General features: G+C 41.7%; 1 protein-coding gene across 1 annotated transcript in view; it reads right to left on the minus strand.

Moving 5' to 3' along the window:
- The window catches only part of slc6a6b (solute carrier family 6 member 6b), a 32,613-nt gene extending 17,725 nt beyond the window's left edge, over positions 1-14,888 (minus strand). Inside the window, exons 1-3 of the mRNA XM_061219531.1 lie at positions 14,688-14,888; positions 3,347-3,576; positions 2,924-3,058 (exon numbers count right to left, since the gene is read on the minus strand). Of these exons, the coding sequence (XP_061075515.1) occupies positions 2,924-3,058; positions 3,347-3,575 (364 nt within the window). The 5' untranslated portion in view covers position 3,576; positions 14,688-14,888. The remainder of the gene's footprint in view (positions 1-2,923; positions 3,059-3,346; positions 3,577-14,687) is intronic.
- Between the last annotated feature and the right edge of the window lie 3,402 nt (positions 14,889-18,290).

The following is an 18,290-nucleotide window of genomic DNA, read 5'->3' on the forward strand; positions in this document are numbered from 1 at the left end:
TTGAGAACGTTGTTTTAGCGCTCCTTCCTTAGCTAGAGCACTAATTAACAGCTGCTAAAGATCCCCCGCCCAGGTTATCCCCTTCCCTTTCCGCTTAACGTCACTGGGCAAGCGAACTGGGGGCCACCTTCCAGTTCGGCCACTTGCCTGAGTAAAACCGAAAGTGGCTGGTAAGACCAGCTGCCAGGATTGAAATGAACAGCTTTGCTGACATCCAGTCTCATCCCAACACAATTTATTCTATAAATAGGGTTGTGCTGTTTGGCGAAACAAATCTGAACGGGTGTACAAACTACGCAGACCCGCGCTGCCAGATCATTCGGTGATTTGCCCGATATCCCTAGTTCCTATTCCTAAGATGTCCGTCTCTTCTGTTTGGATCTCATTGCTAGTCATCTCTCAGATTTATTTCTGCACTGCTGCCATGGCAACATAGAATTTGATACAAACTGCACACGGATGAGACTCAGTGTGTGTGTGTGAATGTGTGAGTGTGTGTTCATCTGTTTAGAAGAAATGGGAAATTACATCCTGTAAGGCTTTGAAAATACGCAAATATTGGCTAAATTCTTTATCAAGCAAACACAAAGACAAAACAAAAAAGTGAAGAAAAGCAGGAAGGCTAAGGGAAATTGGATAATCATAACATAACATAATATATCATAACAAAACTGTGATGGCGAGAACAGGCCATTCAGCCCAGCAGTGCTCACCTTTTCTACCCCCAAGTGCTTAGTCTGCCTAAAAGCTAAATAGTATCTAGCACCGTATCAAGCCTTGTCTTGAAAACCCCCATTGTTTCTGCCTCCAGTATGTCCTAGCAAACTATTCCACACAGTGACCACTCACTGAGTGAAAAAATAAAAAATAAAATCACTTTAATGCGAGTTTCACTCAGCTAGACCATTCTTTCGGTGTGATGGTTCATCTCACAGACTTCGGCCAGCTGTAGAACAGGGAGGCCCAAGCTGAGAAAGCAATATGAATCTATCCTAGCAATCTGAGAGAGGTGTTTCATAAAATCTGGCAGGACCGCTGATACATACATGCAAATACAAAGCACGCCAGCAAAGTCTTCCAGCCAAGAAGATACTGGTCTGTGTCCAGGTTCTCATGAATATAAATTTTAAAAAGCAACGGGCCTACCGAAAATCAAAGGAAACCGAACACATTTGGCTCAATCCATACATATCATAATCAGTTTGGAAGCCTGAAGGCTCTGGGTCATTCTGAAAGCACTGGTATATTCATAGCTCTGCACTCCAACAATATTTGAGGTTAAAGTGCAGACTGTCAGCTTTATTTTGAGGGAATTGACATCCGTATCAGATGATCCATTCTGAGAATTGCAGCCATTTCTATACATAGTTCCCCCATTTTAGGGGACCAAAAGTAACTGGACAAATTAAAATACATCAAAATCCTTTCCACTGAGACTGCCTAAAGTCAGAGACCCATAGACATCACCAGACGCTGGATATCTTCCCTGGCTGCTCTGTCTGGCCAGCACGGCAGCCATCTTCAGTTCGTGCTTTGGTTGGAGGCTTTTTTTCTTCAGCAAGTGAAACGGATGTTCGATTGTAATCAGGTCATGTGATAAACTTAGTTGCTTTGGTTGGTTGCTCCTTGGTTGCTTTAGCAGTATGTTTGAGGTCATTGTTTTGCTGCAGATTTCTACACTTCAGAAATCATCCTTTGGCTGCCATCAGCAGTCAACTCCAGTGCCAGTTCCAGTGGCAGCCATACGTGTCCAAACCATAACTGTATGTTCACCATGGTTCCTTGATGTGGTGGCATGCTATGAATTTTAGATAAGGCTGGGTTTCTGTCACAGAAAATATCGACTGAAGTCACAGAGCAGTCATAGCAAAGTTGTTGAAAATCACAGAAAACAGAAAACAAAAAAAAAAACAAAAGTGTTTTTATTAAATTAATTAATACTGCAGATCTCATGTGTAGCAGGGTAAAACGATTGAAATATGCAGGCAGCTGTAGCAACTGTAACAAGCGCTTGAAGTTTAAAAATATCAACGGGTAGTACCCAGCTGCTAGGAAGAAATAGCCAACCAACAGAACACATTGACAGGTTGACAGCACGTTCAACAGCTTAATTCAGTCCATCATGGAAAGAAAGAGCTTGCCGTTTATTTAACCAAACTTTGTTTAAAAGTTTGCAGTAATAAAAAAGGTGGCCATTTTCATTACTTAAAGTTAGTTTTGGTATAGGTTACTACACGTTGCTAGGTCTTTGATGGAGAGCCTACCACCAAATGTTCCCAAAATTGGAGAAAAGGAGATACCATAGCTACATCTGATAAGGACCGAAATCTTGATCATAGGGCGTTCCAAAAGTCTGTGCCAATTGTTGTCTTTTCCCAGGCCTTGGTGATATCGCGAAAAAGAGTATGCCTATACAATGCTAACACTGTAGGTGACGTGAAGGTAGCATTATCATGCGTGTGCATTATCATTATGCTGGTGTTGCCTTTTCTCTTGATCGTCATCTTTGAAACAACTATGCGTACATCCTCGAGAATGTTCTTCATCCTTTAAAAATATTTTTCTCTTCACAACTGAAAGTATTTTATGATCATCCACTACAGTGGGCTTCCATAGTCCACCAAGTCATTTGCTACTGTGGAAATCTCCAGTGCATTGTTGCTTCAGAACAATGTACAGTTGATTTTGACACACCCAATGTTTTGACTACATCTCTGATTTCATCATTTATTGTGGTTCTTCTGACTGACCAGGCTCTGCTTTCCCGGCATCAAATTCTTTGGTCCTCATGGCACAGTGCACTTGTCCCTGGTTATGGATTAGCACTTAATTGTACATCGCTCTGGATAAGAGCGTCTGCCAAATGTCTGTAATGTAATGTAATATAATATAATGTGATGAGAGGTCGGTTGAGTGTACTCACCAGTAAAGATGGGGCAAAGCTTTTCCCAGCAGGTGATTCCACCTTCGGAGGTGAACTGCCCGAGGGCCACCTCCAGGAAAAAGACGGGCAGACCCCCACCAAACAGGAAGATGAAGTACGGGATGAGGAATGCACCTGCGGGCGCCAAACGGCGTGCATCAGTCACGGAAAACATTCCCAAACTGCCGAGGCAAAGCTGCTCCCTTCAGGGAGCCATTTTATCATCACTTCCGAAAGTTTGAAAAAAGGCCAGGTCGATAATTCCTAATATTTTACTTAAAATCGATACGCCGTCAATAATGCCATAGCACTTAAATAAAAAATAATAATAATGAACGACAGTAATTGAAAGTAAGTACACAACAACGATACCGAATAACGAAAGGTTTCCCCAGGGGGGGGGAGGGAAGGGAAGGGACTCACCCCCGCCGTTCTTGTAGCAGAGGTAAGGAAAGCGCCAGACATTCCCTAAACCGACAAACCCTCCGGCGACGGACAGGACGAAGTCCAGCTTGCTCGCCCACTTCTCGCGCTGCGGCGGCTTGCCCTCGGCCTCGTCCTCGGGCCGCGTGCCCGGGCTCTTCCCCGGCGACGGCTTCAGCGTGTCCTTATGGAAGTCCTTCAGGCACTGTAGCTTCTCCTTCTGTGCCATGCTGCAGGTGGGAGGGAGGGAGAGACGGCCACGTTAGCCAAAAACCCCCCGCGAGCATTACAGACAAGCCCCATATCTAAAGTCACCCTTTTTTTTGACAATTTAGTTGATTCTTCATAACCGTGCAAACATGTCTTAAAGTGTGCCTTCCAAAACATTTATGAAATTGTAATACTTGTGTATTTTCACGTTAAAGTTTTTTTTTTTTTTTTCATCCACTTCCAGGAAAACAAGATTTTACGTCATCGTGCGTCAATGGGCGTGTATGACGATCAAATGTCTGCCAGTTTTTTTGTTCCCCTCCAATCAATATCCTTTTCACACAAAGATCCGTTTCACTCGTTATACTTCCTAGCGTGGAAGCTAGTGCTCTAAATTCCAACTCAGCTTGTAATGCAATACACTCAAACACCACAAAACGCCAGTTCCAACAAGACGTCAACGATATGAGTTTTACCGTACATCGTATGGCCAGTGTCATAATGTACAGATGACAGAGGCGTGACAGTGGGCTCATAAGCCATAATATATGTCGCTGCGAGTGGTCATGCCAGGTTCTATGTCATACATAAAACAATGTTATGTAGAGCTTATGGCTTAGCAGTATACCTTGTCTTATACAGTATTTTGGAAAGGGTAAAACTCATCTTTGGACACAATGGTAATAATAGTATATCATTCAGTTAAAAGGAGCAATGGATTCTAATATTTTTTTGAAAATGTATTCCAAAATTAAAAATTAAAAAAACAGTTTGCTTTTTTGGTTGACCAGTTCAGACCAGCTCCCTGCTTAACATGGTCTGACCAGCTCAGTCTATGTTTTGAAACAGCTGGTTGACCAGTTCATACCCAGCTAGACCAGCTCAAATTTCACGCTGCATAGCTGGATTTTACACCAAGGTAGACTCCCCATATGTACACAGGTAAAGACATTTGCCTAACATCTTCCAACCCATGGAGAACTCCACATAAAATTGCTGTTGTGAAACTTGGCAAGAGCTTGTCCACTGCAAGACAGAACAGAATTTGGCCATAACCTGGAGGCACAATGAATGCTAGGACTCATAATTAATCCTGGTCTATATAAACATAGTGTGGCCTTCTTCAGCAACTGCCAAATTTCAATGACAAATTGTCTTTTGCATCATACTTGAAAGACCAGGCTTAGGAGAAATATTGACAGAACCCAGTCTAGTGTATTTAACCCTTGTGTTGTCTATATCATGCATGCACCCCGTATCTACAGGGTCAAAAATTACCCACCCTCGCAAATATTCCCCGTTGTAAAACCATTGAATTGCATTGAATTTTACCCCAAATATTTTTCATGTCACAGAAACCTGAAATTCATTACCAAAATCAGTGAATGACTGCTTTCCTGCTTCACAGCCCAGATATATTGTATTTGTTCTAATTCCATTTCTACTTATGTTTCTTACACCTTTCGCTTTTTACTACAAAACACATCATAATTATTATTTTTTAATTATGCTTTAATAGTTACGTGGTTCTTAACTTTGATGAAGATTTCGGATTTCACAACTACAGGGTTAAAATAAGACAACCATTGTACCCTGATGGTGTACCACCTTGCTGAAAATACAGAAAGGGTAATGAATAACCTTTTTCTAACAGCAGGGTCACTATTATATAATATGATCAAATTTAATTTGGAAAAAAAATTAACTTTTTAGGTTTTTCCTGCGGTTCAACTCAGGATAGGGCCGTTTTACCTTGGGGACAACAGTGCAAAGATCTGTATTTGTACGTTTCAAGCAGCAGTGTGGTATAAGTGACATGACGGAGGAAAGATTCTTTGGCAAGGGCGATGCCATTCAACCTCGACACCGGAGCAGCATTCCTCCGGGAAACAGAATGCAGACCATAACGACGTAAATGTTTTGAAGACAGCCGAAGTTGATTTATAAAGCCAGCTACAACCTCCCCTAAAATAGGCTGCCGTGTAATAATTGCCTCAAGACGGTCTACATACACAGGTATCAGAGTAAAAGAGACATAGTACATAGGCTCCAATCACTAATATCTTCATGTAGACAAGATTCCTTTCAGAGAAGGAATTGTTATTACTGGCACAGGTGTTATGTTTCAAACAACTAGCTAAAACAAATGGCAGAAGTTCATGGCTGCGATCCTGCGGACAGGGTTACCAATACGCGAAATACTTGTGCAACTGTAGCCGCCCACAGCGGGCCAGCGAAGAGCGGCTGCCAGCGCCGTGGGTGCCGTTTGGACTCCGCTCCTCTCTCCGAACCAAACGGCTCCACCATGAAACACGATCGGTTTCCAAAGATTTTGGAGACGGTTCAAAAAAATCCCTCGCCCAGGAAACCGAGAAGTGAGTCCATCGACGGCTCGCTCTGGCTTCCCAAAAAACACTCAATGAAACCGTTCAACTGGAAAGCCCACTTCTCTCACGCGCTCACACACTCTCGCGCACACGCACACGCACACGCACACGCACACGCACACGCACACGCACACACACACACACACGCACACACACACACACACACACACGCGCACACGCGCACACGCACACGCACACGCACACACACGCACACACACGCACACACACCAAGGAAAGACGATTTTCCAGTTGATCCCCAATATCGTGTGATGAATGCATTTCCGGTGTGGGAGAAGATGCAAACACAGAATTTAGGTTAATCATTTCAGCTCACTCTCTCCCTCATACAAAAACGAGCTACTCTATCTACACCTCTCTCTCTTTCTCTCTCATACATTTCTCAATCTGCTCTCCGGTTGCAAAGAGGCTAATTTGTCTAGAGTGACGGGGTAAAGTGATGCTCAGAATCAGAATGCATTCGGCATCGTGCGTCACCTGCCACAAATATCTGCTCCAAACTGCCCCCTCTCCAATCTGTGATGCTGACGGGGCTGTCGCGAAAGAGAAGGAAATAACTTGTTATTCCAGTATCTAGCAACACAAATGAGAGACTAGTGTGAAATTCTTCTCAGGCTCTGTGGCAGGTCAGAAAGCGAAGACTCCAACCCCAACAGTTACAACAGGACCTGAGCTATCTGCCTACCGCAAATGGTCGGGTTAGCTTAAGTTAAAGGAGGAGAAATTATATTTACATTTCAGCTTTAGTCTTTAACCGTAATCCCCCTGCGTGATTTGCGATGAAGAGCTGGTTTCCCCAGCGAGAATGGTAAATTCACCTAAAAATAACTCCTCCGATTTGATGACTTATGTGCTTGTTTCTATTTTTTTTCTTTTTTTCTTCAGTGAACAGTACGCATAATCCTTCAATTTTACATGCTGTCCGCCAGGCTGCCTACTGCCCATGCGAGCTGTGTAGCCTTCGACACCGAACATTACATAACTGTGTAAAATGGCTGAGCAGCCAGTGTAGAGACCCTGTCTCCCATTCCCATCGCGCTCTTCTTACGGCACAGAGAACTACCCTCCCGCCATCCTGAGGGTCACACGCTCGGAAAGGGACCCTGCTCACATTATCTCAATGTCATAGACACGCTTCTGCAAATAGCCTAGCGCCTGATAAACAGTGCGAACCAGACAAAGACCAGACTAATTTAACCCACACCCCTTCGCGTCTGAAAACGCCTCTACACTCTTGACTCGGGAGGAAAAAGGTAGATTTTTCAGCAGTTGAATAAAACGATACCTATAAGAGCGCACAGAATTCCCATGAGAAAGTGAGCCGAGAATACGTATCGAAAATACGCAATTTATTCTGTAACATGGAGGTGATGACTAAAACTGCAGTGTAACAGCAGCATATCATGACATGTCAAAGGAACGTAAATTAAAAAATCACAAGTGCAAATACCAGGGATTGGTTTCTTCAAGGAAACGAATCGCCGCAAATTATGAATAAAGCAATTCCATATCAATTGAATTGAACTTACATTTCCTTCATGGTAGCAGTTGTGTGGACTGTGTGCCGCTCTCAGCTGTCACCATAACTGTCTCGAGTGCTTTAATGTGGATTCGGCTCACTGTAAGTGGATCCGACGCCGAGGATCCTCCCCCAAACTAAAGACAATTAAATGCAGATTGAGTGCGTCTTTCCAGCCCCGGGACGGCACGCTTCTCTCTGGCCGTCGACTGTAAATTTCCACTTCCCGCGCGCGCGGCTAGCGGACGAACAGCTCGCTCCGCGCGTATCGCGTGCGCTTGTAATTCAAGTCACAGACAGACCGGAGGATCAGGAAAGAGCGTGCCATCCACACCCCTTGCGCATTCCCCCGATGGGGTTTCACATCGGCCCGTTTTTCAAAGCGCCGAACAGGTTTTTTTTTTTTTTTTTCTTCTTTGTTTTTTATGCAGCATCAAAGTTTATTACGGGGTCACTTGCTTGTCTTCAGCTTTAAACGGTTATCCGCAGACAGTTGGATTACAAAACGGCGCTTCATCGAGAGCACAATCTCCGTGTTTGAGACATGAGCTGTGGCCGGCTAACAAGAAGGAGCTTTGTGCATCACATTTAGGCGTCATCAGAAACTTGTGGCCAGGAATCGAAGGGCCGATCCAGTTACAATGAAGTGCTCTGTTAAGATGTTGCGTACACATCGGCAGTAGCCCAAATTAATTTTGCGCAAAAGGAGCGGACTTTGATGGGATGAAGCAAAAATAACACCCTTGACTGGTCATCCATGTCTAGTGTGACAACTGGCGACAACTGGCCACATTTCCACTGTAGGGTGCAGTCAGCACCCTGCGAGTGGGTTAAAGTGAAACCCGACTTTTATTTTAAGGAGGAGACTTGAGGTCTCTGTTACGCTTGTAAGAAGTCTCAGGTTTCCTCTTAATTACCTCCACCCAGATAAAGGCCGGTTCTGCCCCATTGTCAAACAAACAAAACAAAAAACGGTCATTCTTTTATCGTCCAGTGGGTCCGTATACAATGGGCATTGTTTCTGAATGTGTATTGTATCATGTGTTTTGGTTTTTAAAACAAAACAAAAGAAAAAGAAAAAGCCTCACAGAACACAGCCCAACATCCATCATCATGTACACATTATTATTACGACCACTCGCACTGCCACGCGTTTCTGTGCCTGGTGTCGGTTTCATAACCACTAAAGGTTTCGTCGTTTAACTGAAACGGAACGTAAGTTTCTGTGGTTTTGAGCATCCAGGAGCCCTCAGGTCGGGAGTCCACGTGAGCCTCCTTGCTCTTACATAATGTTCCTATTTTAAGACCATGTGCACTTCCTGAGGGCCAGCCCATTACACTTCTTCCTCCTCCTCGCCCCATGCATTCCACACCCCAGGCCGTGGATCCTGGAAAGCAGTCGGCACTCAGAGACCAGCGCCATCTACTTCACAGCAAGTCGCACTGTCTTCAAGTCGCACGGACTTCAACTCATAGCAATTCTACCTATTTCAACAGGCAACGTGACTTAAATGTTGCAAAAAGCACATGCGATGGGTCATTTCAAAATTTGGCTGAGTTTGAGTTAGTCCTTGGAAATGGGCCGTAATATGAAGTTGGGTGAAAGTGAGGTTCGGTGAAATGACAAAATCAAAGCACGGAAGAGGCGTCAGTGTCTGCAGTGCCATATTTGTGCCTTTTGTCATTCTTTTGTCGAGTTATTTAATGATGCGAGGCACCGTTTGTTAGCATTTAAATAAACTGTCATTTGGGGATTCTCAAAGCAGTTGAGGCAAAGGAATGGACTATTTTTGGTTGTAGCTTGGTGAGTTTGTTGGTGCTTTGGGTTCATGTAATTATGAACAAGCAATGTGTCTGGGCAGCTAACTTTAGTTCATTCTCAATTTAAACTGTGTAAAGATCATGAGAGCTCATCATTGAACATTTCTCCCCTGAAATGAAAAAAAAAAAAAATGTATAGCTTACTAAAATGGCAATATGTAAGATTAACTTTTTTGGTTGTTTAAGTGACATCTGAGTCGGTAGGTGGCAATTACTGCGGAACTGCACACTGTAAATCCCACGTCGCCTTTCCAAGATCGAGTGTCACAATAGCCAGAAAAAATAAACATCAAAGACTAGCCCATAATGGCACGATCGGTACTAAGTGTATGACGTTTTAAAGGGAGCGTGTCCAGACCTGCAAACTTTTGACTGCTGGAAAGCATGATATTCAGATATTGCAAGACAAATTAGCAAAAACCATTAGTTCATAGCCTACGTACATACATAAATACATACAGAAAATGAGTTATTAAATATGCACATGCGGTTGATTTTTATTCATTTTCTTCTCTAGAAAAGCATTGTGTGCATCCTACCAGCAACAGCATGGATATAAAACTTAGCTAGCTATCCAACATTGCTATCTATCTGATCAGGAAGTAATAGATATTGGTATGGTTAGCTATGCACAATGAAAGCGCAAACTATAAAATAACGTGCAAACCCCACCTTACGTCTGCATCAGTCCATACGATATATGTTCTTCTAATCAAAACAATGTCCAATTTTAATTCTCATTATGTTCCGTCCGCCATTACTTTCCGTTTTGGCGGAAAACGGCAACACTTCCTGTGTTGCGTGGGAGCCTATTACAGAGACTGAAAATAGCTAATGAAGAGATATTTACAAGGTCATTATAAATGTATTTGCCATTACCAATGGTGAAAGGTATCAAAAAGAAAATGTATTTATATTAAAATATATAACCTATGAACTAGTTTTATGTGATTTAAAGAGGGTCATGGCACAAACAGAAGCACTAGTCTGGCATTGCCCATAAATGTTTTTTTATGAAGTAGCTTCAATGTTGTTGAAATTTAAAATGTAACTTTCGTTAACTATATCCTCTTATTGGTAGCTGTGCGGTAACTTGCAGCGTAATTCGTAGCTACATTCTCAGAGCAGGTTCCTCAACACTGGCTATCGTACACTAGTCGAGAAGCATGATTTTCATATGATTTTTATACCACAATGGAGCACATTGACTCCACCACCAAATCAACAAACAGAGATGCAATGATATGATAATTCAATGGAACTGCCCATTTTATTCCGCTATTGACCATCAGTTACCTTTGCCACTTTTAGGCATGAAAAGTTGTCTGTTTTTTATGCCCTGTATGTTGTCCGGCAAAAGCCTGTTTATCTTCCTTTGAGAGATCAAAGTCCAACATTCTGAATGGCTCCCTTTGTTACATGAGATTTGCCTTACAGAAATGGAATTTCAAAATAAAATGTGTTGTCAAGATCACCAAGTATACAACAACACAACAATATATGAGCATGTATTCCAATCATTGTTGAATTCAGTAATTGTAATAGATTTTTAAATGACATTCTGCGAAATGTAAATGTAATGTTAAACTGAAAAATAGTTTTCAATGCCTGCATATTTAAACTGAATGACAGTTTACTCCTCTTCCATCCAGCATAATAACAGAATCACATGGAATATATTCTGGTCATTTTAAATATGACATATAAACTTGTATCCTCCACTGTGACTCGAATACTCATCACACAACCACAATACTGTGCTTACAGCAATGTATGCCTCTGCCCACATGCATATATACATATGCTACCACATGTCCCACAGCTTTACTTCACCTGCAAATTCACATTCAGCTCAGCCCCTCGCAATGTACCCAAATCGTGCAGGGTGTTAAAAATACCATCACCAAGAAGAGCAGATGCAAAAGTTACCTGTCACTGCCCGTTTTGTTTTTCAGCGCGGTGGGGCTTTTGCTATATGGCACCGAGTGTTGCTGTGCTCTTTGTGAGTCACCGTGGCGACAGTGAAAGAGTGACCCCAAGACAAGCCCTCTCCACTGCACGTTGGGGGTCTCAGTGCCACACTGACATGGCCTGAATGGGTCACAAAAACTTAAAAACCTTGGGGGGTGGGGGTAATTAAAATGGGGGAGGGGACCCCCTAAAACCTCTGGTACTTTCAAAGCTGTCAAAGAACAAAAATGAATGAATGAATGAGGGATGGGGCAAGAGAATGAACTGTTAAACCTGGGGGTGTTGGCTAAACTGAAGATGTCATGAAGAATCTGTTGTTCTTTTACGTTTTACAAAAAAATGCTCCATTATTCGATTATAGTTTACAACAGCAAATATGACCATGACGTTGCCTTCTGAACAGGCATGGAATCTCAGTGATTTGCCCAGATTAACAGTGCAATTTATTTTCAAGTAAACACAATCTCCCTGAGAAACCAGCACACTGTGAATGCTGCAATGTAGCAACTAATTTTCACTGTGCAGAATGGCATACGGAAAGAAGAGCAGCACACAGCGATGTGGAAGTTTATGGCCCTAAACAGGAAATCATGCAATCAGGAACACCATTAATTGCACATTACTTAAGTGCAATCAGTGTTTTAATGTTTGATAGTAGAGCTCTTACTAAGATTACTAACAGAAATCCACATTGAGAGAAACTTATACAAAATGGCCTGCACCATGTGTCCAAAAATGTGTGTGACCAAAAGTCCAAATCAAAACAGAGCCATGCTAGTTATTCAAGTACTAAGCAGCTGTTCCCCAGAGCCAACGACAGAGGGAAGATGAGAACAAAAAGAGCAGGTGACCAAATATAGCTGACATTGCTGTCAACCCTCAAATATATCTTATTAGCTGCACAGTTAAGTCTTCAAAGACCTAGAATGCCCAGAAGACGGCAGTCTTGTGGCCTTCTATAATAGGTTTCTCCCATTTCCATTTGGTAAAACAGCAAGGGCATATTATGTAACAGATTTATGGATTTAGAAGGCTTGACTTGGAAGACGACCTCCCACATTTCTCAGAAGACAGAACCTGTCTACTGACCTACACAGGACTTCACTGGAGATGTTATTGTTGACAGCCTAATTTACTTCCTGTAACAGGGTTATGTAATCTTTGGTTTTGTGTCTCTTCAACAGCTCAAATTTAGATAGATGTGTGGCTACATATCAAAGTAGGCTACAATAGGCAGCTATATGGCACATATTTTGGAAAGGACATTATGGATGCAAGCAGCCTGCTGAGCAGTCCCACGATTTCACGGGAGCTACAGAACATACACTAATGTCCGAAAGCCATTAACGGTCAATGGTATTGCCGAGGTACTACGATGCAAGGGGTGCGCGGAGTGATTGTCAATCTATACTTTAGAAGACAAAGCAGGCGCCGGATGCATTTTTTGTTCACAATAGTGCATCCGAACTTCCCGTAATAACCGAGATCGTATTTGCACAAGAACCCATATGGCGAACATGTTTCTTTAAAAGCCTGAGCTCCAAACATTTCCACAGCCGCCATGGCAACTGGCTTAAAGCGGACGCAAATGAAAGCAAGCATCGACTGATGCGTTGTCTAAGAAGCAAGACGTCTCACGGGTAAATAATCCATGCAGCATCTGCGTAAATGTTTTATGCCTAGTGACTGCTTAACGTCGTAAAGCAACAAATTGCTGCCAAGGAGAAGCAAACAAGAGAAAGTGACTGAATGGTTACGCAGCGGATCAAATGACTGAATTCACATTTATTTTTAAATTTTTTTTTTTTTATTATATCAATATAAATTAATTAATATATACGCAGTCAATGAAAGGTGAACTGACCCGAAATACGAAATTAATCGCTGGTATCTTAACTGTTCACAACGGCTGGTTTCCTGATACTAAATATTAATACACTTCAGTGACAACCATTCTGAACACATCAGGCAGCTCCCAACAGCCCCAATGGGAAAGATCTGCTAAGACAGAGCCGTGCAGCCAAAGAATGAATCCGAAACGTCGCTGTTTAAATCGTGGGTACAAACCCTATCCACACAAGGAAACGCTGGCGAAGGCGCTTCAGTGTTAACGCACCCTCACCAAATAAGGCAACAACCGCGATAATTCCATTTCAGCAAGGCCCTCATTTTGCAGAAAATAAGAATTCATTTCCTTGTTCAGGTAGCACAGTAAAGCTCAGCACAGTAAAGCTCAACACAATCCACATGCTTGTAACGGTGTCGCCAGCAGATAAACGCTTCGACACATAAAAGCGCATCTTCAACCACACGCGAGTCTCAGACAAAGGAATAAATGAGCGGTATGAAAGACAGAGCAGCGTTCATAAAACGGGCCAATCTAAATGCCAAATATAAAGACCATGTCCACGGTTTTCGCGACTGAGAAAATACCGTTATCGATACAGTCACACACGTGTAATGGGGGCTGTAAAATCGTTGGCATCTTTTCCATACAGAAACGAACAATAGCGGGCGTAGTTGTAGCCCATAACGCCAACATATAAATGTATCTTCTCCACAAATACCGCAAGTAAAAATCTATGAGCTATGTACGGAGACACATTTCATGTTTTATAATACCCAAGAATTTAATCCTCTTAACTTCCATTATTTATGTACCATGTGGCGGTAACCAAAGATCACTTTATCGTTAATAAGCAGGTCATTTCTAAACCACGGGTATAGGGGAAATTGAACAATGCCTGCTATAGTCACACAATTACAGAAAATCGATACAAATCGAGAATTTGAACAACCTACAATTTATCTAATTGCGAGCATAAATCTGCCTAACTGGTGATTTACGCATGGAGTCATGTGAGCATCTTTTTTTTACCTGTATCTCCATTGTAGGCTATCTGTACTGATCTGTAGTCTACTAATGGCATATGGGCAGTTTAAAGTCTAAATAAATCCATTCAATACAGCATTTAGATGCTCGCGGATAGTTTCTTAAAACCGGAATACTTCATTTTTTGGAAAACCTGATAAATTGACATAGCATCCTCTATTTCTTGTTCGTGGTACATCATCAATGTTTAACCAGCAACATTTTCCTTGTTCGAAATCAGCAGTCAGTCTTTTCAAATGAAACGTTTTACGATTATGGCAAAGTCAATCAAAACGAAACTGTTGCGAAAAATTAGAAATGTGCTGTAATGGTAGGCTACCAATTAAGCTTAATTGTAAGATTAATAATTCTAAAGAAAACCGGTTCTTTGCCGAAAAAAAAAACAATTTCATGAAATATAAAATAATCAACTTAATATACAAAGCAATGGGGCGAGGTGGGATATTACCTCCAAAAGCTATTCTTTGTCCTATGTTAAGAGGTTTTCAGGGACATGCATGCCTTTTGCCGCTGTTCCGTTACCTGTAATGGTGTCCTTTTATTCCTTTGGAAGTGAGCTGTCCCTTGTATATTGTGCGGTGGCTGAGTGTTGAATAGGAGAATTACAGCCGTAAATTTAATTTATAAGCTTTTCTTTCTGACCTTTGTCTCTTAAAATGGGTGTCCATTAGACATCAGAGTGGAAAAACACCGGCCTGCCTCCCGTGCAACAGGAGTGTCTTCTTAAAGTGACAGTTCCTGCAAATCGGCGCTGCTCTGGGTTTCTTCTTTCGAGCGCATGCAAACACGCGCACGTTCACGTTCATGTGGCGGCTGCTGAGAGAACTGATGGAAAAGTACCTTCCGCCCCCCCCCCTCCCTCCCCCATGTCACACGAATAACCGTAGGTTTCGTTCTTATCCACCAAACTGATGCTACTAGCCTACACTCAATCGCTATGGAATATTAGCCAAAAAGCACAAGCAGGATGTCGCATTTCCCCGCGTTTTACTGTCTGTACGACTTGGTATCATCTACGTCTGACTGAAAGTGCAAATAAAAGGCGAATGTTCAATAGTGCGTTATGTTACTGGGTTACTCGTGCGACAGGGTCTTTCAACACAACACGTATTCATTGTTTTATGTGCCATATACACGCATCATATTTATGGATAGAAGATTATTCGAAAAATGCTAATTGAAAGAGGTGAAAAGCTGCAGTGACAGTATCAGAAAATGTACAATAGCGGTTCGCTATTTACATTTTGAAAGGATACTTCCTGGTTAGTGTGAAGTCCGCTCATCTGCAGACACAAAGATATGTACGTGTTTTTGTTTTATTCCTACTGCATCTCTTTATATCCAAGGCAGGCGAGCCTACTTTATACACAATCTTTTGCTCGTAGGCTATATTCAATACTTTATTTGCAATCTTTTGCTCGCTGGCTATATTCAATGTGGATAACTCGTAGCCTATGTCTAAAACACAGTCCCTTTAATTCTGAATGATTTCTTGCGCTGGCATTACTAAAATATCTAAATGAAAACAGGCTCTGAAGCACTTGTCTTGCAGATGTGGTTAGACCTCTGCCATGTGCCAACGAACCGTGCAGCGAATTGATTTAATTGGCTTGTTATTTCTTCAGTTCACTTGACTTTGAAGCCCTCAGCAATTACGTGTGCATTCGTGGGTCCACTCAGAGATCATCAGCAGCCATAACCAGAAACAACAGCGGAGTCAGTGAAGTTGATCTTCACATTTAGTAATCCACATTTAGTATACCGGGATCCGGATCATTTATTTATAGTTCTGCTGTGTCGTTTATTGTCGTCAGTAAGCCATTGTTGGTGAGAATATGCATTATACAATCTTACAATGGTGTTGCAAGTTCAACTATTGCATGCAAATTGACAGGAAGGTAAGGTGCAACATGAAAATCAGATGCAAGATTCCACCTTGGAAATAATGAGTGGAAACATCCTTGCTTCAACCTGCGCCAATTACAACATTTTGTTCTGTCCTCGTTTCAGACATATTGTCGTGAACTTGAGCATACGTGCTCCAGCAGTGTCCATTTTACATTTCCACCTACATACATGCATATAATCCTAATGATTCATAATGGACAAGGCTATTAAATGGTGCATGGCAGATTATATCTCAACTAGCTGAGTTCAGATATTATAGTATTACAGTAAATGTTCCCAGAATGTAGGCGTAGTTTCATTGATGTACCTTGAACACTATGTTAAAGTCACACGGGCCATTGCAAGAACGGCATTAGATCATTATTCAGTTTTTTTTATTCAAGTTAAAAAATAACTTGAATTGTGGATGGTCATTCATTATTTATATTGATTATTATGAATTCTTATATCACAATATTCAAATTCACTACTCAGAAAATACATATGCTAGAGCAAGACACTCAATACCTCACTTGAAAATCATCAATAAATGAGAGAGAAATTATATTTTAATGGTTTCTGTTTCATTTGTTGATAATTATGGAAATAGTAGTTTCTCATTGGCAGCGGAATTGCTACAAATGTGTTATATTCATCACTTTTCCCAATTTTGCTTGGAGCACAGGCCTGTTTGCTTGTCATTCTAATTCTTCAATGCAAATGATAGTCCTCCTGTGGCTATTGAAATTGTGTTTATGTGTGTGGTGGTGAATGTTGTGAGACACCCCTGTGGAAAATTCCTGAGATTTGAATTCTGATTTGAATATGTTTTTGAATAATTTCCCTGTTATTTCTCTTTAGCTACACTTTGAAGCCACTGATCTGCAGGAGCAGGTGGTCAGGTCATGTGCCTCTGTTGAGCCAGTCCAGCCCAGGGATTAGCAAGGTGGGGGTGTACCCTACTAGGCAAATCTCAGAATATTAAGCCATTACATTTGCTCACCGGAGACTAAATAAATCAAGGCTATGCTTAAGTGTGAAATGAGACACTGGCCATGGAAGGGCATGGAGGACATGAATGTTTAAACTCCTCCAGGCTGGGCTCCGTAATGTTTGGGACAGAGATATGACTTAATTGCTTTGGCTCTGTACTACACCGTTTTCAATTTGTAATCAACACAAGTGGTTATGGTGCAGATTCTCCGTTTTTATTTATGGGTATTTCTTATACACATAGAAATTACTACACGTTTTAATCGAATTTACCCACTCTAATTTATGGCACCATAGTGCTGGGAATATACTGCTGTAATGAACATACTATGTAAATGAAAGTGGTTATAATAGCTATATTTAGTACTTTGTGATGCCCGGTGCGCGAGGGGGTAGAGGGTGGGGGGGAGCTTTGTACTTTTTGGTAACTGAATTTGAAATTGTCTGTCAATTCGCGGCAGGATAATCTTCATTTTGCCTGTGGCGTGGGACATCTGCCCACACTGTCTCTCCACGCAAGAAAAAATATGTCTCTGTCCCAAATATTTTGGGGCTCATTGTATTTCCTCATTTGATCTTATTTGGCTTCAGAACAGAAATTTCTTCTTCACTGATATGATAACCATAATCGGAATAAGGAGAATGGTCTGGAAGAACCAGAACAGTATTTTATTTCCCACTCGCTCCTGCAGTTCCAAATGGCACTGTGGCTGATGTCTTCCAGGACTTCCTGCCACATTCTAATTTTTCAGTTAATCTAAATTGGTTATCTGATCTGACATTTGTTTTTAAATCGTGGGCTACAGTTGAAGACTGTGGTCTGAAACCGGAATAAACAACTTTTTGGAAAACTAAGTCAGGGTAACTGGTTGGAACTAAAAACAGCATACAGAGCAGTGCTTCAGGACTTTGTGGTTTTATGTTTGGTGTACATTGATATGCACGCTCTGGACAAGGTCATATCTTACCAGCTTGTAATTATGTCACTCAGATTTTATTATGCAAGCAGGACCATATTTTTCTTTCTGAAATGTTTACAAACAGCAAAACTTTAAATTCCTATTTTGTACTTCCTTCTTTTGATTCAGTTTCCAAACAGTTGTTTTGTATCCACATTTTGTCACAGTCATGTGGTTTTTAAAAAAAGGAACTAGAATGTGAAGACCTTAGACTGATGGCTGAAACTGGTTGAAAATGTTTTTTCTACATAGACGACATACAGCAACAGACGAAAAGCAACAGACG

This window comes from Conger conger, chromosome 14 (genome assembly GCF_963514075.1).
Source record: "Conger conger chromosome 14, fConCon1.1, whole genome shotgun sequence".
NCBI lineage: Eukaryota > Metazoa > Chordata > Actinopteri > Anguilliformes > Congridae > Conger > Conger conger.